We start from the raw sequence: 25,642 nt of genomic DNA, 5'->3' as shown, positions 1-25,642 counted from the left end.
ATGAGTCTGTTTTTGTTCTGCAAATAAGTTCATTTGAATCCTGTTTTTAGAGTCCATATTAACAACATCACTAATTTGAGAAATGCAAATCAAAACTGTGATGAGATATCACCTCACATCAGTCAGAATGGCCATCATCAAAAAGTCTATAAACAATAAACGCTAGAGAGGGTGTGGAGAAGAGAGAACATTCCTACACTGTTGGTGGGAATGTAAATTGGTACAACCAATATGGATAACAGTATGGAGGATCCTCAAGAAACTAAACATAGAAAGAACTAATATATGGAATATCTGTCGTGACTCAGAGGAAATGAATCTGACTGGCATCCATGAGGACACAGGCTTGTTACCTGGCCTCGCTCAGTGGGTTAAGGATCCAGCATTGCCATGAGCTGTGGTGTAGGCTGCAGACGTGGTCACATCTGGCATTGCTGTGGCTGTGGTGTAGGCCATCGGCTACAGCTCCAATTCGACCCCTAGCCTGGGGACCTTCATATGCTGTGAGTGAAGCCCTAAAAAGACAAAAAAAAAAAAAAAAAAGAACTAACATATGATTTAGCAATATTCTACTCCTGGGCATCTATCCAGAGAAAACCATAAAAGATACTTGCATCACCACAATGTTCATAGCAGCACTATTTACAATAGCCAAAACATTGAAAAGCAACCTAACATCTGTCAACAGGGGAATGGATGAAGAAGATGTGGTACATATATACAATGGAATACTAGTAAGCCATAAAAAATAATGAAATAACGCCATTTTCAGCAGCATGGATGGACCTAGAGATTATCATACTTAAGTGAGCAAAGTGGAGTTTTCTGATGAGCGGCAAGGAAGCTGAAGTATGGCGATTCCTCTCTCTATTAGTCTTGGGTAAAGGCTGCTGGAAGGGAATGGAAACCCCCAGCCACTTTCTGCTTCCCTGATAGCAGGCAAAGTGGGTTCCAGAATCCAGAGGGCACAGCCAACAAAGATACATGGGTGCTGGCTGTTGGAAGTAAAGACCCACTTGGATTTTGTGTGTGGAAATTGTGAAAGCATTGAAGGGGGTATGGGCAGAGCACTGCTAGAGGTAGCATCAGCAGGATAACAAATGCCAGGACTTTTGGGTACCAGAAGTAGCTACATTGTGTAATTAGGGCATATGCAGGATTTCCCATCAGGGCTCAGCCGTAACGACCCTGACTAACATCCATGAAGATGTAAGTTTGACTCCTGGTCTTGCTCAGTGGGTTAAGGATATGGCATTGCTGTGAGCTGTGGTGTAGGTATTAAACTCAGCTCGAATCTAGCACTGCTACGGATGTGGGATAGGCTGGCAGCTGCAGCTTTGATTTGCCCCTTAGCCTGGAAACTTCCATATGCCATGAGTGGAGCTCTAAAAAGACAAAAAAAAAAAAAAAAAAAAAAAAAAAAAAAAAAAATAGGGCATGTGCAACCAAAGCATTGGAGAAATTCACTCACATGTATTCTAGAGCAGGGCTTCTCAAACTTTCATGTCTCAACAAATCACTAGAGATCTTGCTGAAATGCAAATACTAGATGCAAATGCTGGGTAGGGGTCCAGGAAAGAAGGGGTGAGGACTGGGGAGGGGGAGGGACAAAGAATCTTTATCCCAAGAGAGGTCTATGCTGGATGATGTTATGAGCAGCAAGAGGACTTACAGCATTGATCGAAAACTTGAGAGAAATGCACGACTTTAAGCTCCACACCAGATCCTCTGACTCAGAATCTGCATTTTTTTTTCTGGAAACTTTTCTATATTTCATGTATGTTAAAGTTTAAGGGTACTGCTGGGCCAGGGGTAGCACTTTGAGTAGTATGGTGACCCATGACTAGCTTTCGGACACATTATTATTATTATTATTATTATTTTGAACAGCCACACCTGCTGCATATGGAAGTTCTTGTACCAGGGCTTGAATTGGAGCTGCAGCTGCCAGCCTACAACACAGCACTGGCAACACCAGACACGAGCCACATCGACAACCTACACTGCAGCTTGTGGTAAAGCCAGATCCTTAAATCACTGAGCAAGGCCCGGGATTGAACCCACATCCTCACAGACACTGTGTTCTGTTTTTAACCCACTAAGCCACAATGGGTACTCCAGGACGCACTATTCTAGTCTTTGTCTACTTGCTTACCAAGCAAATAAAGAAATTATTTTGGTTATTTGCTTTAGAATAGCCAAAAAGTCCTTGTAGTTTTATTAAGAACAACATGGCTAAGAGATGGGGCCAGAGCAACTTAAAGCAGCCTGGGCCCATCAAGTGATTAGGACAGATGCTTGGCCACAGGGTAGACAGATTCCACTCTGGCAGTGTTCTCATAAATCCAGCTCAGGGCCCTGGTTAGCTTGACTTTGAAAGGACAGCTTCTTTTTTGTTTGTTTGTTTTGCTTTTTAGGGCCACACCTGGGGCATATGGAAATTCCTAGGCAAGGGGTCAAATCAGAGCTACAGCTGCCAGCCTACACCACAGCCACGGCAACAGGGGATCTGAGCCATGTCTGCAAGCTACACCACAGCTCATGGCAATGCTGGATCCTTAACCCACTGAGCAAGGCCAGGGATCAAACCTGTATCCTCATGGATACTAGTCAGATTAATTTCCACTGAGCCACGATGGGAACTCCTATTTTTTTTTTAATCTAGAGGATTTGTTTTTCTCCTTTCAGAGGCAAAACTCTGATGACTGCCACCGGTTTAAATAGCTCAGTTCAGCCCCTGCTATTTAAACCCTGAAGCTTCAGAAGTGACATTTCTGCCTTAGGATCAATCTCTTTTGTCACTTCAGAAGCTGCAGCTTGATAAAACACACTGAAGTTTTTAAAGTAAACACCTTACTGCTATGGTGTGATGATGATGATGGTGGAGGAGAAATGATAAGATGGAGAGAAGACTGAGGTCTATCACAAAATGCAGGGTAAGTCGAAGGTCTTGGAACTTTGAGGGAGGTAATTCACAGATTTACTCAAACTTGCTTGAACTCTTGCGAAAAGAGAGTCAACCATAACATGCTTCACAATTGCCTTAGATCCAAACACCAGCTGTTCAACAACTGTTCCTAGTCCTGAGAACAGAGAGAAATTTCTCCTCTTGGCAATTCACACCTCAACGTTTTGGCTCAATTTATAACCACAAGGGGTCTGCAGACAAAGACAGAATCTTCTAGAAGAAATATCATTCTTGCAGATATTTCTCATGCATGTTTTCTTTAATATTTTAATGTATTTGTTCTATCTTTCCTTTTTTTTCAGCACTATATATCTCTGTTATACCTGAAAATACAGAGAATAGTGCCACTAACACATATCCAAATTTAACAGATGTAGGGAGTACCCATTATGGCTCAATGGAAATGAATCTATTATCCATGAGGACGCAGGTTTGATCCCTGGCCTTGCTCAGTGGGTTAAGGATCCGGCATTGCTGTGAGCTCTGGTGTAGGTCACAGACATGACTCGGATCTTGAGTTGCTGTGGCTGTGGTGTAGTCCAGCAGCTGCAGCTCCAATTCGACTCCTAGCCTGGGAACCTCCATATGCCCTGGGTGTGGCCTTACAAAGACAAAAAAAGATTTAATAGATAAAACCATTTTTTGATATTTGCTTTAGTGCTTTTTAAAGTATATAGTTAAGATATGGCAATGCAGTCTCATTTTATGTTGTGCTTCTCTCTGATTGCATTCTTCTTGCCTTCCTAGCGGCAAGCCCTATTTTTGAGAAGTAGGTATCAATACCACAGCTATTTTCCTGTGCTATTCTGAGGAGAATGGTCTTGATCAGAGTTCAGCAAATGGATGCCTGAGGGTTCAAGACAGCCTGCTAGCTGGTTTTTTATTTTTTACATTTTAATTTTAATTTTTTGCCATATATAAGTTTCTGGACAGGGATGGAATCTTCCCACAGCAGTGACCCAACACACTACAGTGATAACACCGAATCCTTGCTGTTGCACCACCAGGGAATTCCTGCCACCTGTTTTTGTAAATAAAGTTTTACTGGAACACAGCCATGCTCGTTTATTTATATACTATATATATAGCTGATTTCATGCTACCAAAGCAGAGTTGAGTAGTTGCAAAAGGGACTCCCAGGAGTTCCCATCGTGGTACAGTGGTTAACAAATCTGACTAGGAGCCATGAGGTTGCAGGTTTGACCCCTGGCCTTGCTCAGTGGGTTAAGGATCCGGCATTGCTGTGAGCTGTGGTGTAGTTCGCAGATGTGGCTTGGATCTGGCATTGCTGTGGCTCTGGCGTAGGCCGGTGATTAGACCCCTAGCCTGGGAACTTCCATATGCTGTGGGAGTGGCCCTAGAAAAGGCCAAAAAAAAAAAAAAAAAAAAAAAAAAAAAAAAAAAAAAAAAAAAAGGGGACTCCCAAAGGGCAAAGTATTTATGAGTCAATGGTATTTGTGCTCATTGTCTTTCAAAGGGGAGGATTTTTTATTGCACTCTTTACAGAAAAATACATGCCAGTCCCTGGTATGGATCCCTCTACGTTTATTTAAATTATTACATAAATCATATCATACTGGATGTATTCTTCGGCCAATGGCTTTTTGCAACCAACATTATGTCTTTAAAATGTGTCCTTGCTTCTCATGTACATTCGGGTCATTAATTTTAACTACTAAACTATTCCACTATAGGAACTGATAATTTATTAATTCATTCTTTTGTCAATGGACATATGTTTTTTTTTCCTTCAGCAATGTTTATTTGCACAAACCTACTTTGTGTTGCCTCAAGCCACATTCAGGAGATTCTCTAGGATGAATATCATGATGTATTCTTAGGATCCATGCATCTTCTTCAGGACCAGGCACTCCTGCTTGCTCACCAAAGTGGTAAGGACACTCTACCTTTCTTTGGGCAGCTCTCTCTTACAGAGCTTATATTATTCTATATTTTCAAAAACATTTCCTATCATCTGCCTTTCAGAAAATTTTTGCAAATCTGATGGGTACACGTGGGACCCTGAAGTGGTCTTAATTGGCATCCTTGGTTTACCAGCCTAGTTGAGCCTTTCCCCACACCCATGTCTGCACCTGTGCCATATGGAAGTTTCTGGGCCAGAAGTTGAATCGGAGCTGCAGCTGCCAGCCTACACCACAGCCATGGCAACACTGGATCCATATCTGCAACCTATGCCTCAGCTGTGGCAACACCAGATTCTTAACACATTGAATGAGGCCAGGGATTGAACCTGCATCCTCAGAGAGATAATGTTGGATCCTTAACCAGCTGGGCCACAGTGGGAACTACAAGCCTTTTTTATGTATGTCAGGGCTGTTCCACTTTTTCTTTGCTGCAAATTTCCTGTTCACATTCTTAACCCATTTTTCTTTTAGGTACTTGTACTCACTGTTTTTCAAAGAGGAGGATTTTTGTTTAAGATTTGAGTGGTGGTCAGTCTCAGTCCTATTGACAGAAACAGTCACACATAGTGACTATGTCTTGTAAATGTCACCCGTGACTGTGGCATGTGAGGCACCCAGTCCATGACTTGATACCAAGCAGCTGGAGTCATGCAGAAAAGGCACAGAATGTGAACTCTGTCCCCCCAAATATGTATTTGTTCAGTGAGTTCTTTGGGGAAATGACAATATTCTAAAAGGAACACTGCATCTCTCACATTCTCCCTCTCTTTATATCATACACACACACACACACACACACATATATTTATAAATCTATAATTATATAAACAATTATGAGCCAATGGTTACCCCAATGAAGTCAATAGTGACAAATTATAATAATCTAAAAGTTAGTATTTCCAAAGTACTTCCTGATTTGGAAGCCCCAATCTATCAATATTTAATTAATTTTTATGAGGTTCCTGGAATAAATAATTTAAAACAGAAATTTTTAATATTTGTGAGACATATGACGGTCCTAACAATTTTAACAGCTCTCTATTTTCCATTTACTGGCAAAGCCCTGTTGCTGTCATCGATAACGGTGCCATTCCCATTACCTCTGCTCGTAAGCAGGTAGCAGTCTGGGATTTGAGTAAGAAAGAACATTGCATGGCTCATTCCGAGTTGCATCGCCTGGCTGAGCACGTTTCTCTCACCTGCTGGCATGTATCAGAATTCATCTTGCCATGCATTTGTCTTAATGGCACAGTAAAGAATATTTTTATGGTGAAAGATGGTATGTGAGCTGCAAAGACTTTCATTAAAAGCAGAAAAGGATGTCTGAGGAGTATCTGAATTTATAGGTCTACTTAGAACATTGAGAATTTTGGAAAAAAATCTGGCACGGTTCCTTTGTTTCAGGAATGTTCATCTCATATTTAAAGAGAAATGGTTTTCAAATGTAATTACCAACACAAAATGAAAACCCAGAAGCATATTACAACCCAATCTTCTGAGCACTGGGATGCTAGAAAATCATATTACTCAAATGGTGTAATATCAAGGAAAGGTGCAGAGTTATTTCCAAGCCACGTGATTCAAATATCTTTAGGGTACAGTTGACTAAAGCACAACTCAAACTAGCCTAGGAAATAAGAGAATTTCCCTGGGACACTGGTTCTTTCCTGTAAGTGAGAAAAAATTGACAAAGTGCAGCAAAAGAATGTATGTATAATATAAGATAATCAGGATCCAGGAGTCTGAATGGCAGCAAGATTTTCTTCATTGTTTTTTCATTGCTATCTGCCTGAAAGCATTACTTTGTTCCTGAGTGACCAGCTTCTTCCTCATGGCCACCAACTGCATCAAGAATTGTCACATATGGCATCTCCCACCACCAGAGAGTATGAATGATTTCCTTACTTTCAGTATGAAAAATCCTGGCAACGATCTCTAATTGGTTTACTTCTAGAAAAATCCATCTGGATAAGAGCCTAGCAATATCCACTGGAAGCAAATCTTTGGAACTGGGGGAGAAGCAGTGAGCAGACGAATGGAAGAGTACAGAAAACGTTACATAAATCCATTCAAAGGACTACTGTGGAAAAGCAGATGGAAGAAAAGGATGTGTGTCATTCCACAGCTTGTGTGGGATCTCACAGTCCTGCATCCATTCTTTTTATACACTAAAGAATAAATCCATACTTGTTGACTTGAGTGGATGGCATGAATGAATGAATAAATGAGAGAGAATCATAGCCATGCTTTATAATTTTTAAAATTTTTTCTTTGTAGGGCTGCTCCTGTGGCCTATGGGGGTCAATCAGAGCTGTAGCTGCTGGCCTACACCACAGCCACAGCAACCCAGAATCTGAGCCACATCTGCGAACTACACCACAGCCCATGGCAATGCTGGATCCTTAACCCATTGAACAAGGCCAGGGATTGAAACTGTGTCCTCATGGATGCTAGTCAGATTCGTTTCCACTGAGCCATGACTGGAACTCCTAAAGTTATTCTATTGGAATAGATCAAAAGAAAAAAGATTGTAAAAGAAAAAAAAAAACCCAGCTAATTTCCTTAGTAAGATGTATATTAAGCTGCAAAAGGAGGAGCAATCATAATTTCTTGGGAGTTAAGTAGTGTTGCTTATTCGTTAAATGGAATTTGACAAAATTAGAACTGCTTTCCTTGAAACTGATTACTAAGTACACACAGGTACTTGCTCATTAACTTATAACTTAATATATGGAATTCTGCTAAAATATAATTTTCTCATTTGGAAACCAATTTGTTTTAAATAAGCTTAATTATTAACCTCCATATATATTTTAATACTTTTTGCAAGCTAGATTCTTCTCTTTAAATGAAGGGGTATTTAGCCCTTGGTAAGCAGCTCTCCCCTGTTGGTCCTTCACTATGGGGACTATTCTTTGACCTTAGTTCTGGTTGCCTCACCTTTGGTCAATCCTCACTGCCCACAGAGGCTATGGAAGGGTGAACCTTAAACACAATTTGTGCTTGTCTTCTAATTTAAAATTATAATACTGGTATCATTTTAATTAATGCTTCATCTTGACTCTTATACTGTTGCTAGTTTACTTAAAAATATATTTCAATGGATTTTAGAACCCTACTCTGCTACTCTCTAGCTGTGGGATCCCTGCTAAGTGCTACCTAATTTCTACTTTCTCCTTCCCTCCTCACTGAACCTGACATTATTCATGCCAGCAAATATAATAACTGAAATATCCGTATTTTCCCACTTCAGCAGCTAGCGTGGCGAAATGACATGTGGTAAATCACGGTAGCCGAAGTCAGCAGGGGGGTTCTGGGAAAGTGTAGCTGCCTGATGTAGGGGCTCCTGTCTTTTTGCTGTTGGGAACACAAATGCAATGGCTGAAGTGGCAGAGACATCTTTGATCTATGCAGAAAAGGCCATGAAAATCAGAGGGTCTAGGGATTCTTATCCTTGAGCCAGTGAATCAGTGTCAGAAAACACCTGCCTTTAGGCTTCCTGCTGTATGAGGGGGCGGGGGGGAAGCAAAACCAAACAAAAGGCAAATAAATAAGAAATCTTTTCTTTATCTAAGCCATCTTTTAGTTTGGTTTTTCTATTATTCAAGGACAAATATAACCCCTGCCTGATAGAATCATCTTGGAGAAGTTGTTGTTTTTAACCTAATATTCATTTGCCTTATAAAATGGAAGTAATAATATTATTTACTTTTATAATTTTCCTATTACAGTAACATTAAGACTGTGTAAGAATTGAGTAAGACATTTCGTGTTAAATGCTTGGACCAGTGACAGCCACAACAAATGATCAGTAAATAGTAGAAATCTAAAATTTAATTGTTTATCAAAGAAATACATACAGAACTAGTTGAAAAAAATTGTCCAGAGGGGTTATATCAAAAGTCAATGATTATGTATGACACTTTTATACTGCTTCTGGACAAGTATTTTCAGCATTCCTTTTCTTAAAGTTCTTGGGGTAAATTCCATATTTTTTGTGGGGGGTCACATTCAAGACATGCAGAAGTTTCCAGGCCATATATCAAACTCCCAGCACGGTAATGACCTGAGCCACTTGGTGAAAATGCTGAATCCTTAATCCACTGAGCCATGTAGGAACTTCCCATATTTCTAAACAATATATTTATACTACTTTTTCTTGATTGACTGATTTTAGAATTTAGCTATTGACATCCAACTCTGGTTGATGAGGCTTTAAATCTTTTATCCCATCTCCCATCTGTCCTTTCACCTTACTCCTGATAAAATTTTTACTAGTGTTCTTTTCTCCCCATCCCCTCTACAACCTCAAGCAACATACTTAGACCTTTTCTTAATCCATCAATTAAGTACACTATCCCTTGACTTCTCTGAGAAACACATTTACCCACCAATTCTTTTACCTCCATTTCTTGTTAGCTTAAATTTACTTTTTAAATTGTCAAAGTTGAAATGTTTTTATCTGTCCAGTGTCCATAACTGGCTTCAATTATTTACACACAAATTGATTCTAAAAATTTTAAGACAATAAAATACAAATTTACGTGACTATAAAAATGCAAATATAATATTCTGCAGAACTATATATTACACTTTGATTATCATACTTGCTATAGTTCCAACACCATGAACGACATGGCTTTCAAAAGGAACAGTCCTAATACCAAGACACTGTGGATATTTTTTGCCTACTCCTCCAGTTGTTGAAAATACTGTATACTTCAGCATAGCTTATATTTGGATAGTGAATTTCTTATACATTTATCCCCTTTTCAACTTTAATTTCTTTTTGGGAGAAGAAAATTAAGCCCTTTTCATTTATCTGATTATCTTCCAGCTTCTTATTCATATTGCCTGAGCCTATTCCATTCCAACCAACATTTTCTATTTCAACCTCAAGACCAATACCTTCCTTTAGCTCTCATATATTTTCTTGTATTATGTCTTTCATATTTTCATCTTATTTTGTCTTTTCATTGGCTACTGTCTTCTGTAGATTGATTATGCTTGTACCTTCTTTTCTCTCTTCTTGCTTTCTTTTTACCTTTCACTCGATTGTTTTCTGACTTTATTGTTGTTATTGTTATTGCTTGGTTTCACATTCTGGGAGATTTTCTTCATCTCCTCTTATGACCGTTCAGGAGAGTTTTGATTATTGTTCCATTATCTTATTTTTGATTTCTAAAAAAGCTTTCTTATTTTTGTTACCTATGTTTTTTTAATGATTATACGATAGGTTTTATTTATTTATTTTTTGTCTTTTTAGGGCCGCACCTGTGGCACTGTTACCTTTTTTTCATAACATCTTGTTCTTTCCTTAAGGATAAAATGTATTGAAAATTCTCTCTGAAGATACTTTCTAGTTTTTAAAAATTGTTTCTTTAATTATCCCTGTGTTTCCATCATTACTTCTCTTTTTATTCATCTTGATTCCTTTATAATTCAGTATGATACCCTTTCTGAATAGCCTATGTATATTTTACTGTTAGTTCACATCTTAGATGGGGCAATAGAAGGGCTGGCTGGGAGCTCTGAGTATGGGAGTAGGATTTATCAGCTTGCAGACTTCTTTTCCAGTGAGCATGTGGGTACTAACCTTGTTATCCATAAATGATAGAATGAGAAGAGTTTTATTCCAGATCCTGAACTCCAATACTAGCTACCATAATATTTTTCTAATAGTTTTGTCAGTTCCATAAAAGACAAACACTCAGTTTTTTGACCTGGGAAGTAATTGGTTATTAGTTACTCTGCATGAGGATCAATCAGGAAAAGGGACTTTTTCACCCTTAATTCTTACTCCATGTTTCACTGGGCTGGTAGCATCTGTCAAATCTCAGCATCTCTTCTGAGCAGATAAGGGACTTCCTTGGCTGCAACTCTCTATGTAACCTCGACTGTGGTCTTCTCCACTCATCTCATTAGGCACTGTCCTCTCTCTATTTCCTCTCCTGCAAACTTACTGAAATAAGTCATGTCCTAATGACCTATCTGATTCTCTGGTACTAGGTATTTATGTTCCTTTACCATCATTTTCACAGTATCTCAAGAGAGGTAAGAAGTCACACCTGTGCTCCTTTTTCTGTTTTGGGATAACACTACTTTTAAATTTATGTCCAAAACCAAATTTCTGATTTTCCCTTCCTAACTGGCTCTCTCTCCATAAATAAAATTCTCCAAAGCCCTGAGATGATCCCTAGCTCTTTCTTTCTCTCATTTCATGTATTTGATCCATGCAGTAAATCTTTTGGCTTTACACTGAAAATACACCTAGAAACTAACCATGTCTTACCACCTCTATCCAAAGAACTCTGGTCCCCCTGTATTTGTTTCTACACCCCTACTATGGCTTTTTAACAGAGAAACTGGAACAATTCTGTCAAAATATGTCACACCAAATCCATCCTTTGCTCAAAATGATATAAAAGTTACCCACGTTTACTGAGAGTAAAACCAAATTTTCACAGCAGCCACCCACCATTATTCGGGTCACCAGTCACCTCCCCCAGCTTCTCTCTCTCCTCTTCCTGCTCTCCTTCCTGCTCATCATTCCTTTCCACCAATATCCTGGGTCACATCTGTCCCAGCACCACTTTCCTCTATAATAGCCATTTGACTCACTCCATCACTTTTGACATTTTCCTCAAATGTCATCATCTCAATGTGATCTTATCTGGCCAACTTATTTAAAATTGGAATATGCACCCTCCCAACACTTCCTACCTCCTTTTCTTGCTTTATTTCCCTAGCATTTATCATCATCTTAGTTATTTTGTTTATCCTCACCCTACCCCTACCATTATGTAAGCTTCATGAAGACAGTCATTTGTGTCTGTTTATCCTCAGTACTCAAAACTGTGCTTGGGACACAGTAGACAATTAAATATTTGTTGAATGAATAAATGAAAGATCAGTATTATACCACCAATAGGAAAGTTATTACCCAAATATTTTCATTTTTTTAAGTTCTAAGGGGAAGCTTATTCCTTGGTAGCATTTGACATATGGGAAACATAAATATAACAACTGATGAAACAGATCAATCTGCCACTTTCAAAGGATGTCAGGTATTTTCCCACAGTAATTAAACAAGGAAGCCAAATTTTCTTAGAATTCTTCTTTCTTTCCAAAAATTATGGTGAAATTTTTTAAGCTATCTTTTTGCCTGCTTTAAGGCAAAATTCACAGATAATATAATCAGGGATTTCACAGCTGCCAAGCTCAGTAGACAGGGAGGCAGGGGAACAAGGAGGAAGCAGCTTATTTCTGTGTTATAGGGTGGTTGGAAGGAAAAGGGGAGATGCTGCTGCTTAAAACAATTTTCTGTCTTCGTTTTTCTTGGGAAAAAGTGAACTTGCATTAACACTAGCCCATAATCTGAAACCACATATATATTTTCCCTGAAATTAGGCATTGATTCCTTTCTGTGGCATCCTTGAACACTTCCTGGCTCAGAAAAAGCTCTAGTTTGAGGAATCAGAAAAGACACCATGGGAGGGTGGGTGGGGATGATTTCCTCCACAATCAACAGAACAGCAACCGCTAGTTCTTATCTGGGTATAAGAAGAGGTTAACATCTGAATTGCCTTTTTCCCACTTCTTTAAAATGAATATCTTTGAACTTTTAAACTTTTATATGGATGTTCCATTTTCACAATTTAAAAGTTTAAAATGTGCATCCTTCCTCTGACCCATACTCATCTAAAACTAAAGAGCAAAACGTGGGGTGAATCTCATTTTCCAACGAAGGACATCCACAGCTGTAAAATTCCAGGACTGACAGTGCAATGTAAAGACCTGATAAGAAGTTGGCCCTTATTTATGAATGGGTGGGGAAATATCCCAAGATGACATAGGCATTTTTTGCTAATATGAGAAGGTCAGGAATAGCAGCAATCTCACAAAATACAATAACCAAGAGGGCTAACTTTTCACATTTATAAACAGCAATATATATTCAATTTGGCAATATTTTGGCATAAATATATATATATATATTACCCCCAAGGAGATTAGCACAGCTTTCCATTATTTCCCCAAATGCATTGCTGTAAAGAATATATGGATCTCATTCTCTTTTTCTCAATCATTTTTGTTTCAAGTCAAACTTATAGCCATTGCTCACTCACCATAAACTATTGCTAAATTCAAAAAGAAAATGAGATACACCTGACATGGTGTACGGACTATCTGTTAATGTTTATAAATTGTTATCTCAACATATGCGCTCTGGAATAAAAAGAATTATAAGAACCTTGATTCTCTTGAGGTAGGTTTTAAATATCTATATTATTAATTTAGAGGAATGGCTAAGAAAAGTTTCAAAGTTTTTGATGACTCAAGTTCTATGTCAGGAATGGCCAGAGGTGACTGTGGTAGGACCCTTTAGTAGCCCCTTCTTCTCTTTTCTATTTTGTTTTGTAGACTATAATTTCTTTTTTCTTAAAAAAAGCCCTCTCTCTGTGGCATCTGCTCTTATTCCCTCCTCTGAAAGATAACTATTTGGCCAATTGAAGCTATTTTTCCCTTTCTCTAGAGAGCTTACAGTGACAATGACTCTGAGTGGGAACAAGGTTGGGTTTGGGATCACTTAAGAGAATGGAGGCCACTGTAGTTAGTGCCACGTCTGTTCTCCTACTGAGAATCCTGGCAAACTGTGGAGAGGGGTCTGTGCTGGGAAGAAGGAATCTGGAGCAACCAGCTCAGGCCTCCATTTATTCAACTCAAAAACAAGGAGATTAGAGTACATAATGTTCAAATTCTCCATGGCGCTATAATGTTTCATGATTTGTCAATTGTTTTGAGAGACTCATTAGCTTCTTTCTCCCTTCTTTGCTCCTTCCCTTCCCCTTTTCTCTTCCTCCTTTCTTTCTTTATCCCTTTTCCCCTCCAAACATACATTTATTGATTGAGTTCCTACTGCTAGCTAAGCACTAAGGTAGATCTTGGGAACACAAACGAATAAGCTATATTTTCTGATTTTAAGCAGCTTCCAAATCCAGGGCTGGGTGTCAGACACACTGACAGAGAATTATAGTGTGATAAATGCAATAAAAATATGCACATGGTCATCAAAGGACAGAAAGGAATGATTATGATTCAAGGAAATCATGCAACACAAGGAAGATGCATGAGATGCATGCAGCTGAGTCCCCAAGGAGGCTTAAAAATTCTCCTGGTGGACAAAATGGAGAGGGGTCATCTAGGAGAGCATATGACTCTAAAGGCACTAAAGTTACAATTATACAGGCATAAAGTACAAGAGGTGGTTAGGAATTACTGAAGCAGAAGGTGCTAGGGTCCAAATGATGATTCATCAGCACCTGACAGCGGAGGCTATATTTGTTTTGGTCAGTGATGAATCCCTAGTGCGTAGCACATGCTAAACCCTCAGTGAATATTTGCCCATTAAATGAATGATTAAATGAAATTGGCAGGGAATTCATTTTGTGGGTAACATGCATTGAAAAGGATTTTAAGTATGATTAGGTTTGAGGACTTTTTAGGATCATTCCTAGTAGTTAGACATAAAAAGTTGGAGAGCAAAGAGAGAATGCAAGGAAAGGAGGTAGAAGGTGGTTACAGAGGAGACCTGTTAAGAAATTGGACAAGATAGGAGGGGGAAGCAGGATGAGGGAAGAGGTATGAGAGCTAGTTAAGAGAATCTCATACTGAGTGAAATGAGCCAGAAAGACAAAGACAAATACCATATGATATCACTTATAACTGGAATCTAATATCCAGCACAAATGAACATCTCCTCAGAAAAGAAAATCATGGACTTGGAGAAGAGACTTGTGGTTGCCTGATGGGAGGGGGAGGGAGTGGGAGGGATCGGGAGCTTGGGCTTATCAGACACAACCTAGAATAGATTTACAAGGAGATCCTGCTGAATGGCATTGAGAACTATGTCTAGATACTCATGTTGCAACAGAAGAAAGGGTGGGGGAAAAAACTGTAACTGCAATGTATACATCTAAGGATGACCTGACCCCCTTGCTGTACAGTGGGAAAATAATAATAATAAAAAAAAAAAGAAATTCAGAGAGCTTGCCAGTTATTTGCATAGTGGGCAAGCAACTGGCCTGGATGAAGTTAAGGCAAACTTCCCGGAAATCCCAGATCACGCTCCCCAAATGAATGAACTAGATTCACTATGACATTCATAGCTGCAGAGGTGACAGCGGTTACCCCAAAATTCAAAAATAGCCACTCAAGGCTGAGATTCAGTTTATAGAACATATTTTGGGAGAGCTCAGTTATTTTGAGACAGTTTCTCCAATCTCTAATACTTTAACAGAGATGTTCTACTAAACTTTTTTTTTTTTTTTTCTGCATGAGTGAGTTAATGTTTAGGAAACGAATTGGCTCAACTAGTTTAGGAAATTGGCAATACCCATCAAAGCTGGACATAGCAACATATATGACCAGAAACTACGTCTCTCACACAAAGGTGTATGTTTCTAGCATCGCACTTTGAAATAGCCCTAAAGTGGAAACTGCCTGAATGTCCAGCAATTGTAGAACAGATAAATAAATTTTTGTATGCTATTTAGCAAAGAGAATAAACAAAGTACAACCACATGCAAAATATAGAAGAACTTCATGAATATAGATGTTGAGTAATAGAAGTCAGACTAAAAAGAAAACATATTCTATGATTTCATTTACATAAATTTAAAAAATAGGTACAACTGATCTATAAGGTTGGAGGTCAAATTATGGTGTAGGGTAGACCTCTAGGGTGTTGGTGATGCTCTATTTCTTGGTCTGGGTGCTGCTTAACATGGATGTGTTCTGTTTTCAAAAATCCATCAGGTTATATACAGTCATGACCTGTGCACTTTTCTGTGTATATTATATGTCAATCAGAAGTTATAAAAAATCAGGCTGAGTGCCTACTAGTAGCATGGCTAAATAGGAAAAATGAATTTATCTTGTTTTTTCTATTTATAAATGCTCAAGAGAATTTACTGTGTAAAGAATTAAGGATTGAAAGCAATGGCATCTGTCAATTCTTGTGCGAGAAGGGGACACAAGATTTTTCCCTTCATAACTCTGCCATTAGGCATCTCAGTCTGAGTCCCCCAGATCCTTGCTCTCTCAATCTGCCGCATTTAATACACTGGAGCAACATCTGGGATGAAATCTGCCAAACTGGATGGTGGTTCAAACTGGATGGTACCCACCTGGGGGTAGCGGGGGTGGGGGGTGGGGGGGTGGCTATCAGAGTAACCAATTAGAACTGAATATCAGAGCCGGGAACTTAAATCCTGTCTCTCAGAGGGTGATAGGCCATCTTGCTATCATGGTTAATACACTGCACTGAACCAGGATCTAGGATAGGGCAAGGGCTGGCAGGTGAGGTGGTGAGCCTCCAGCCATGGAAAGAGATCAGAATCCAGAGGGAAGACAGCCTGAAAATCATTTTTTATTTATAAACCTAAGGAGGGAAGAGCTCTACTTCTGCTGCCTTGCCTACAGAGATTCCTCTGTACTAATCATGAGACTGATTTAATTTCTTATCAAAAATTCTCTCGATGAAGCATAGTCTTTTGAGAGTTACATGCTGGATCCCTGAGACCTGAAGGTCAACACCAGCCTTTGGCCATCCTGTGAACCCTGCCCCCTACTCAGAGCAATCTGTTTTCCAACCTTCCCAATGGTGTTTAGGCTGCATGACTGCAGGAAGCAGTAGGCGCAATTTGAAACATCTTTCTACATAGCCTCTCGCCTCAAAGAAAAACAGAATATTAGAAAGAGGGACTAGAATTGGGCAGGAAAAAGAGAATTATTTTTATCCTCAGACTCCCTGACTTATGGAAAAATTTGCGCTGATCTTCCAAATCGGTTAGCTTGTTCAAATGACACTCTTTTGGGGGCGGATGTAAAGGATCTGTCTTTTGCAGTCCATGTTAACCTTACCAGTCAGATCTTAAAAGAAATTCACCACTTGGTGTGGAAAAAGCCTCGAGGATTTAGAAGTCCTTACTCTCAGCTACTGACTTGTGCCTTCTTCGGCATTGAGAAAATGGAGGCAATCAGAAAACCTCTCCAATTCCCTCCAAACACAAGTACCACTTACCAGCAACTCTACCAATGGACCCCACTTTTCCTCCTTTTACAGATTATGCTCTCTATTCTTTCTTTAAGTAAATATAGATAGATACAGGTATATCTAAAATATTTCTACAGTTTTTTTTTTATCTGATCCCTCTTCTTCCATTCTTGCCTCTCCCCTGCAGTTTACTGTTGACTAAAGAGTTTATAGTCAGATCATGTTTTTTTTCATCTGCTCAAAACCCAGTGGCTTCCATCTCCCTTAGAATCAAAGCCAAAGTCTTTCCAAAGCCTACACCAGAATATAAGAAATCAACTTCTGTTGCCAGTGCTAGTTTCCTTTGCTGATACCTCCAACAGTGCCAGGGGTCATGGAGCTGTGAGCGGAGGGCTGTTGGGAATTAAGGGTGAGAGAGGAAAGGGAAGGACGAAGATATCTGCCTCCTCCCTGCAGATCTGAGGAGGGGTCAGTGCATCCCCCAGAGATGGGGACTGAAGTCCAAGAATCCTATGGGTAGCAAAAGTGGATGTGTTCATTGGTCCCAGGGCAGTAGGAGATGCAGGGAGAAGTGTGCGCCTCAGAGAGCAAATGTGAAACAAACCTCCTATTTTCCCTTCCTGGCTGTCCCCCCCTAGGGAGCAGGGGAAGCTAATCTTTAGGACCCAGAGAGTTGACAAAATTTGCTGCATAACAAAAGGTGTGACTGTTGTTTAATTAAAAATAATATCACTTAAAAAAATTTCTTTCTGTTTTTTTTTTTTTGGCCATACCCATGTCATGTGGAAGTTCCCTGACCAGGGATCAAACTTGTGCCACACCAGGGACCTGAGCCACAGCAGTGAAAATGCTGGGCCCCCAACCTGTTGAATTTTTTAGTCCAATCACAGAAAGAAAAACTGAAAGATGCAATTTTCTTCTCAATCCATCTTTTAAAGGAATCACCTGACTTAGAGAATAAATAAAAAATTCAATCTCAGGAGTTCCCATTGTGGCTCAGAAGAAATGAGCCTGCCAGCATCCATGATGATGCAGGTTCGATCCCTGGCCTTGCTCAGTGGGTTAAGGATCCAGGGTTGCCATGAGCTGTGTAGGTCACAGACGCGGCTTGGATCTGGAGTGGCTGTGGCTGTGGCTGGCAGCTACAGCTCTGATTGGACCCCTAGCCTGGGAACTTCCATATGCTGCATGTGTGGCCCTTAAAAAAAAAAAAAAATTTCAAGTGATTTACGCAAAAACAAGAGCATGCAAATCTGGATTGCTATATTTAGGAAACCCTAAGTTCCAGTTCTGATAAAAAAAAAAACTTTAAATTGACTCAAGAGATTTCTTAGAAATCTATGATATTGTTGCAATTGAGTAACTTCCTTCAGATGTTTGCCTTCTCTGAGTATTCCATAGAGAGAGAATCCCTTCCCCATCCTCACACCCTCTCCTCCAGCTCTGTCCTTCCACAAAGATCTCCAATTGAACCACAATACGCTGACTTCACAGTGGTGATTTATTTGTTTATTTCTTCCAGAATGCTGAATCTCTGACACAGGAACTGTGGCTGACACAGAGATGGCACCTGAAAAATTGTGTTGAATGAATGAATGAGCCAGAATCCCTTTGTAAACAACATCTTCTGTAGAATTTGACTTTCAAAGGAGCTCAGGTTCCTGTTGGGAGTTCCACATAATGAGAGAAACTGTCTCCTTTGGGGCTGGCACTACACAAAGTACTGTGTATGTTAGCTCTGGTGACTAAATAGAAGGTGCCATGTTATGAGACAATACTGACAATTAGAAGGGTTGGAAATTAAGTTTTCAGAGTACAGGGTGTTTGCAAATCTCAACTTTCTGGCTGAGCAATTCCAGTGGGGGAAAAATACCCTACAGAATATCACAGTCAGGGAAGGCAAAACACATTCTGTAGCTTCATTAATTATACCAAGCAAGTAGCTGCTAGAAAAATGTCCATAGATGCAGTTCTGATGGGGAATACCACAGGGCTCAGTAAGCAAAATCCCTGAAGAAAATTAGTGAGCAGAAGCCCACAGAGAGGAGGAAATTAAAATGTTTTAAACATAACTGCACAAAGGTTTAATGCAATATAAGATATGCAGATGGGTTTGTAATATGAAATTGATATTCACTTATGGTAAAAGGTTTCGGGAAAGTCACTGTCATTTACTGAAGGTTTTTAATTGAGAGTTAATGAATATCATGAATCAGTCATTTTAAAACTGAATACGACTGCATTCAGGGGAAGGATATTTTAAAGATATTTTAGAAATATTTAGTATTTGTTTATATATGTTCATACATTCATCCAAACATCCATACCTATACTGAGAAGCGAAGTACATACACTCAACAGATTACCAGCAGATACCAGCATAAGAATGACTGCAAGGCAAGTGCAGTGAGGTCACACAGACGATGTTTCCTTGAATTGAAGTCTCTCTAAGCATAAATTATACGACAGAAGTAAATGGGTGACTTGGTTCTTAAAGAGTGAAAATAGATTGGGTTTGTAACACAGTCTTGAAGAGTAGTTTCTAAAGACCTCAGAGTGTTAAAACTGGTTGGCATTTTTTCACTCAATTGTAAGAACTGAAGTTGGTGTCATGCAAGTTTTGGAAATATGCCTCTACTGTAATTACTAGTGAAGTAGAGGTCAGATCAGACCATCTTGTGTAGGTCAGAAAACTGTCAGAGCACCAAGAGTTAGAAAATTATAGACCACAATGCTCAGACAATGAACATGGGCCTGACATGACCCCACAGTTGTGATCCATAATGTGAGAAGCAGGATAAGGGCATAGATATGATATGCACATTTCAAAGTTTTCTTAGATTCATATTCTTAACTCTAGAAAAAAATTATGTGAGGTATAAGGATCACCATCAGTATCTTATAAACTAGAAACATGGAAAAAGAAAGCTTTTCTTTCAATATATTCATTTCAGTGCTCTTTAATGACAATTGAACATTTTTAGACAAAGCATCATACTTAAGTCCAAGTTTCCCAGTTCATAGCTTCTTGTTTTTTTTTTTTTTTTGGTTTATTTGTTTGTTGGTCTTTTGCCTTTTTTTAGGGTCACACCTGCAGCATATGGAGGCTCCCAGGCTAGGGGTCCAATCGGAGCTGTTGCTGATGGCCTACGCCACAGCCACAGCAACGCATCTGCAACCTACACCACAGCTCATGGCAGCTCCAGATCCTTAACCCACTGAGCAAGGCCAGGGATCAAACCCGAAACCTCATGGTTCGTAGTCGGATTCGTTTTTGCTGCACCACAACGGGAACTGCCATAGCTTCTTGTTTGATATATTTTGCCTTTATTCTAGTTATTTCTGTAAGGGCTACTATCTTAGTAGATTAGCAACTCCTTAATGGAAAAACCAGGTCTATTTCCTCTTTCTAGTCCATGGCCGAATAAGTATCATTTATTATTGTTTAGAATTTTATTTAAATTGTTCTCATGTTAACTGAGTAGCTACTATGTGCATGCTCATGGGCTAGGTGTTGAGCATAGTCAAAGAACTTGGATAGGATGGGGTGGAAGGAAGATAGGTTGGAAGCAGCACAAGGTAAGGCTAAGAGCGAATGAGTTGGGACAAGATGTTTAGGTGAAATGGAATGTGATCTTATCTATATTTTCATTTTCAAAGAAATTATATCAAATACCTGATTTCGAATGAAAAATATCCATAATTCAAAGTAGATGCCATTATTTGGAAGTGTTGGAGTCACACTTCTACTTAGCAGTGGGATTAATTTTAGATGGACTTTTAGCACATGTTCAATATGACAAAACCTCAAAGTCTCTCACAGGCATCAGTATAATGTCATATGAATTCAGATTGAGGTAATAAGCTTCAGAAAGTTCAATCCACCATACCTTGGCCACATCTTCTTGGAAAGCAACGAGGTTCAAATGGGAGATGTTAACTAAGTCAGGCCCATACACCACCGTTATCATGCGATGTTCCAGACGCCCGATGTTCCCCACATCCAGAAGTTCACGTAATTTGGGGTCCTGGATAAAAAGAAATGTTGAAAAAGTTAGTCTTAAGTACAAATTCCAAAATGTTGGCATGCTTTCAAAAAAATTAGAGCTAGAATGCCTTCAAAACAAAGTTTTTATTCTTTTTATTTAAATTAAAATTTTTATTGAAGTACAGTTGATTTACAACATTGTGTTAGTTTCAGGTGTACAGCAGTAATTCAGTTACACACACACACACACACACACACACACACACACACACACACCATTCTCTTCCCCTTATAGGTTATTATAAGATACTGAGTATAGCTCCCTGTGCTATATATAGTAGGTTCTTGTTGATTATCTATTTTAAAGATAGTAGTGTGTATTTGCTAATCACAAAGTCCTAATTTATTCCCTCCCCCCTTTCCTCTTTGGTAACCATACATTTGTTTTCTATGTCTGTGGGTCTATTTTTGTTTTGTAAATAAGTTTATTTGTATCATTTTTTTTAGATTCCACATGTAAGCGATATCATATGGTATTTGTCTTTCTCTGTCTGGCTTACTTCACTTAGTATGATCATATCCAGGTAAAGCTGCCTTTTCTTTTTACTACAAATTGGTATGTGTTGAAGTCCCTCACCCCAGAAAGGCCCAGAGAGGTGAAGTAACCTGCCCAAAGGCATTAGAGAGAGAATTTCTGGATTAAGATTATGGTCCTCACAATATTATGATAAGTGAAGTAAGTCAGAAAGAGAAAGACAAACACTACCTGATATCACTTATATGTCATCTAAAAAAAGCTGAACTCATAGGAACAGATTATAGTGGTGGTTACCAGGGTGTGGAAAATGGGGAGATGTTGGTCAAAGAGGACAAACTTCCAGATACAAGGTAAATTCTGGGGCTCTAATGTACAGCATGGTGATTATAGTTACCAATATCTTTTATATACTTGAAAAATGCTAAGGGAGTAGATCTTAAATGTTCTCACCATAAAAATGAAATAATTTTTTTTTTTTTCCAGTTTTGGCCCCCTGTAGCATATGGAGTTCCCAGGCTGGGATGAGATCCCAGCCACAACTGAGACCTACACCAGATCCTATAACCCACTGTGTGGGGCCGGGGAACAAACCTGTGCCCTGGCTTTGTAGAGATGCTGCCGATCCTATTGCATCACAATGGGAATTTAAAGAAATGACAATTATGTGGTGTAATGGGAGCATTAGCTACCACCTTGGTGATCATTTTGCAATACATCAGTGTAACAAGTCAACATGCTATCTACCTAAATGCACACAATGTTCTATGTCAATTATATCTCAAAAAAGCTGGAAAAAGGAGTTCCTATTGTGGCACAGCAGAAACGAATATGACTAGGAACCATGAGGTTGCGGATTCGATCCCTGGCCTTGCTCAGTGGGTTAAGGATCCGGCGTTGCTGTGAGCTCTGGTGTAGGTCACAGACGAGGCTTGGGATCTGCTGTTGCTGTGGCTCTGGCGTAGGTCGGCGGCTACAGCTCCAATTTGACCCCTAGCCTGGGAACCTCCATATGCCAAAGGTGTGGCCCTAAAAAGGACAAAAGACCGAGAAAAAACAAACAAACAAACAAACAAACAAACAGCTGGAAAAAAAGGCTTCTTTTTTTGGTCTTCAGTCCTCAGTCAAGAGCTCTTTCTGGTCCTCAGTCAAGAGCTCTTTCTGTCATACTGTCATTCAGTAACAAATTTTTATGGGCCACAATTCTCCTTTTATTTCCTCAAATCATCCCCTGAATCACATACTGAAATGCAAAATCCCATCTCTCACTGACATATTAAGATGAAGAAGGTGGTTCTGGCAGAACCAAAATACAACCATGCTATCTAGAGTTGGGGCAGAAACACAGTTGAGGGTCGCAGTATGGACCTTCTTCTATACTGAGCACTAATAGAAAGAGAGTCTGTTAGTGTGAGCAAAAGGACAGCACCTGCCATCAGTAGGTTATTTCAATTCTATTTTCAAAAAGTGCTGGGTTTGGACATAGAGAAAGTCTGCAGTCTTTTCAGAGCAAGTTGCATTCTTTGGGACATCATAAATAAGAATCCCTTGGAGGCCTAGTCCTGCTGGAAAAGGGTTTCCAAGACTTCCAAATTCAAAGTAAATCATAGGGCTCAGTGGATTTGGCTGAATTTATTTTCCTCTCCTGTGACAGGCCTTGAAGAAAATGAGAGGTTCATGTGGAAAATTAGCATCAAGTCAATCACTTAACAAATTTGCAACCAGCTTCAGAGCAAGGAATAAACTTGCATTCTTATTTATTTATTAGCTAAATGCTGGGCCAACAGGGCTTAATGACTTAGGCTGGTTACTCTGATCCCCCTTCTAGGGTTCTGATACACAGCATCCTTACAAAGAAAGAGCGAACTTGAAAAAAAAACAAGAAAGAAAACAAACAGAAGGTTTCCATCTGAGTTATTTCACCGGTATCATGAATTCTCTCTTTAGTTAATAAAACTTTCTCCTCTGTTTGACTGCATGAAGAGGAAAGTTTTTAGGTAAGTTATGTAGAGAGAAAAATCCCATTTCAAAGCTGTGCCCAAAGTAACTGACTAACAAGCTGAGAACTTATCAAGAACATCAGGCCTCCTGGAGAGAGCAAATGCTATCACAAAAACATCAATTTGCATGACCTAGAAAAGGAGAGAAAGACAGTAAAAAATTTACTAAATAAATAATAATAGCAAAAAAGGAATTTTTTTTAGTATTTTAGCATTAATTGAAGATTAACAGAGAATGTTCGGAAAGAATAGACTTCTAGTGAAGGCTAATTAAAGAATGATATCAGCTGTTCTGTGAAGTAATTAATTGCATCACAGTTTTTGAACACAGTTGAGGCAAGCTTTGAAAATACATTTGCTCAGTCCTTAAAATTTTGGGGGGTATACTTAAAAAAGAAAAACAATCCACAGAAACCACCTGAAACTTGTAACTATAAATCCCAAGTGTTAAATCAGTGATTACAGAGTCCATCAAATCTTGACTTCTATAACATTTAGTGGGACAATATTTGGGAATGAATGGGCTCTACACTTTGTACCTTTTCTTTCCTTCCAGTGAGAACCAGGCAAACTAACCAGACTCACTAAGAATCCTCTGGCTTTTTTTTTTCTCTCAAACATTGTCTCTTCTGTCTATAGCACTTTACTGCTTAATTCATATGTCCGTTAAAAATACTTTTACCCATTTAGTACATAGTTGACTGATTAAAGAGTACAATTCTTAGAACTACAGGGACTAGGTGTGAGGCTCGGGGATTCATTTGAGATGTCTGTGAGAAAGAGGAACCCAAGGCAAGTAGAGAGCATTCACAGAAGGTGCCAAGAATAGAAAACAATTCTGGAAGAGGGCTTCCAGGATTCCAGCTGTCCTTAGCAATATCGTTAGATACAATCAACAGGAATTTATAAGAAGGATGACCAACTCTTTGTGGCATCTTCGTATGTTTTCCCTCTAATGGTTGTTTACATATCTTGTTAAAACACTATTGGTTTTATGTAATTAGAAATTTATAATGAAGTATTTAGAGGGAATATCTGGGATTGAGAGGGTAAAGCAGGATGGCAAAGTCACGATGATGATTGAATCTGAGGGGTAGGTATTTGAAGGTTCATTATTCTACGTCTTTCTACATCTGAGATAGTCACCATTCATACAATAAATAATTTTTAAGGGAGTTCCCATTGTGGCACAGCGGAAATGACTCTGACTAGGAACCATGAGGTGGCCGGTTCAATCCCTGACCTTGCTCAGTGGGTTATGGATCCGGCATTGCTGTGAGCTGTGGTGTAGGTGGCAGACACTGCTCGGATCCCATGTTGCTGTGGCTGCGGTGTAGGCTGTCTGTCAGCTATAGCTCTGATTAGACTCCTAGCCTGGGAACCTCAATATGCCATGGGTGTGGTCCTAAAAAGACAAAAAGACAAAAAAAATAATTTTTAAAAACACTATTGGGAACAAACTGGAGGGGCAAGAAATTTTAGAAATATTTTATTTATTTATTTATTTATTTATTTTTCCCACTGTACAGCAAGGGGGTCAGGTTATCCTTACATGTATACATTGCAATTACAGTTTTTCCCCCACCCTTTCTTCTGTTGCAACATGAGTATCTAGACATAGTTCTCAATGCTATTCAGCAGGATCTCCTTGTAAATCTATTCTAGGTTGTGTCTGATAAGCCCAAGCTCCCGATCCCTCCCACTCCCTCCCCCTCCCATCAGGCAGCCACAAGTCTCTTCTCCAAGTCCATGATTTTCAGCAATCAATGTCATACACCACATTAACAAAAGTCAAAAATCACATGATCATCTCAATAGATGCCGAAAAAGCATTTGACAAAGCCCAACAGCCATTCATGATAAAAACTCTTATCAAAGTGGGTATAGAGGGAACATACCTTAACATAATAAAAGCCATTTATGACAAACCCACAGCAAATATAATACTCAACAGAGAAAAGCTGAAAGCCTTCTCACTAAAATCTGGAACAAGACAAGGATGCCCATTCTCCTCACTGTTATTCAACATAGGCAATATCACGAAGCCACAGTCATCAAGACAGTGTGGTACTGGTACCAAAACAGACATACAGACCAATGGAACAGAACAGAGAACCCAGAAATAAACCCAGACACCTATGGTCAATTAATCTTTGAAAAAAGAGACA

The 25,642-nt window shown here is 39.2% G+C and overlaps 1 protein-coding gene and 1 long non-coding RNA gene across 4 annotated transcripts in view; both read right to left on the bottom strand.

The window, feature by feature from the left end:
• Positions 1–25,642, bottom strand: part of PLCB1 (phospholipase C beta 1) — a 746,923-nt gene that overhangs the window by 244,017 nt on the left and 477,264 nt on the right. For all 3 annotated transcript variants that reach the window (XR_014831904.1, XM_021077401.2, XM_021077400.2), the window contains exon 4: positions 20,842–20,979. Coding sequence is in view for 2 of the 3 variants with exons in the window: in XM_021077401.2 (XP_020933060.1) it covers positions 20,842–20,979 (138 nt within the window). In the remaining variant the exon portion in view is untranslated. The remainder of the gene's footprint in view (positions 1–20,841; positions 20,980–25,642) is intronic.
• Positions 15,245–20,778, bottom strand: LOC146395185 (uncharacterized). Its single transcript, XR_014831909.1, has 2 exons — positions 20,108–20,778; positions 15,245–18,093 (listed from the first exon to the last, which is right to left on the bottom strand). It is a non-coding gene; the product is annotated as an uncharacterized LOC146395185 (long non-coding RNA).

Source organism: Sus scrofa, chromosome 17 (genome assembly GCF_054392235.1).
Source record: "Sus scrofa isolate SSC_HxYL_T2T_F1_AM1 chromosome 17, Sscrofa_HxYL_maternal_Yorkshire_Landrace_v2.0, whole genome shotgun sequence".
Taxonomy (NCBI): domain Eukaryota; kingdom Metazoa; phylum Chordata; class Mammalia; order Artiodactyla; family Suidae; genus Sus; species Sus scrofa.
This window is presented reverse-complemented; position numbering and strand designations above follow the sequence as displayed.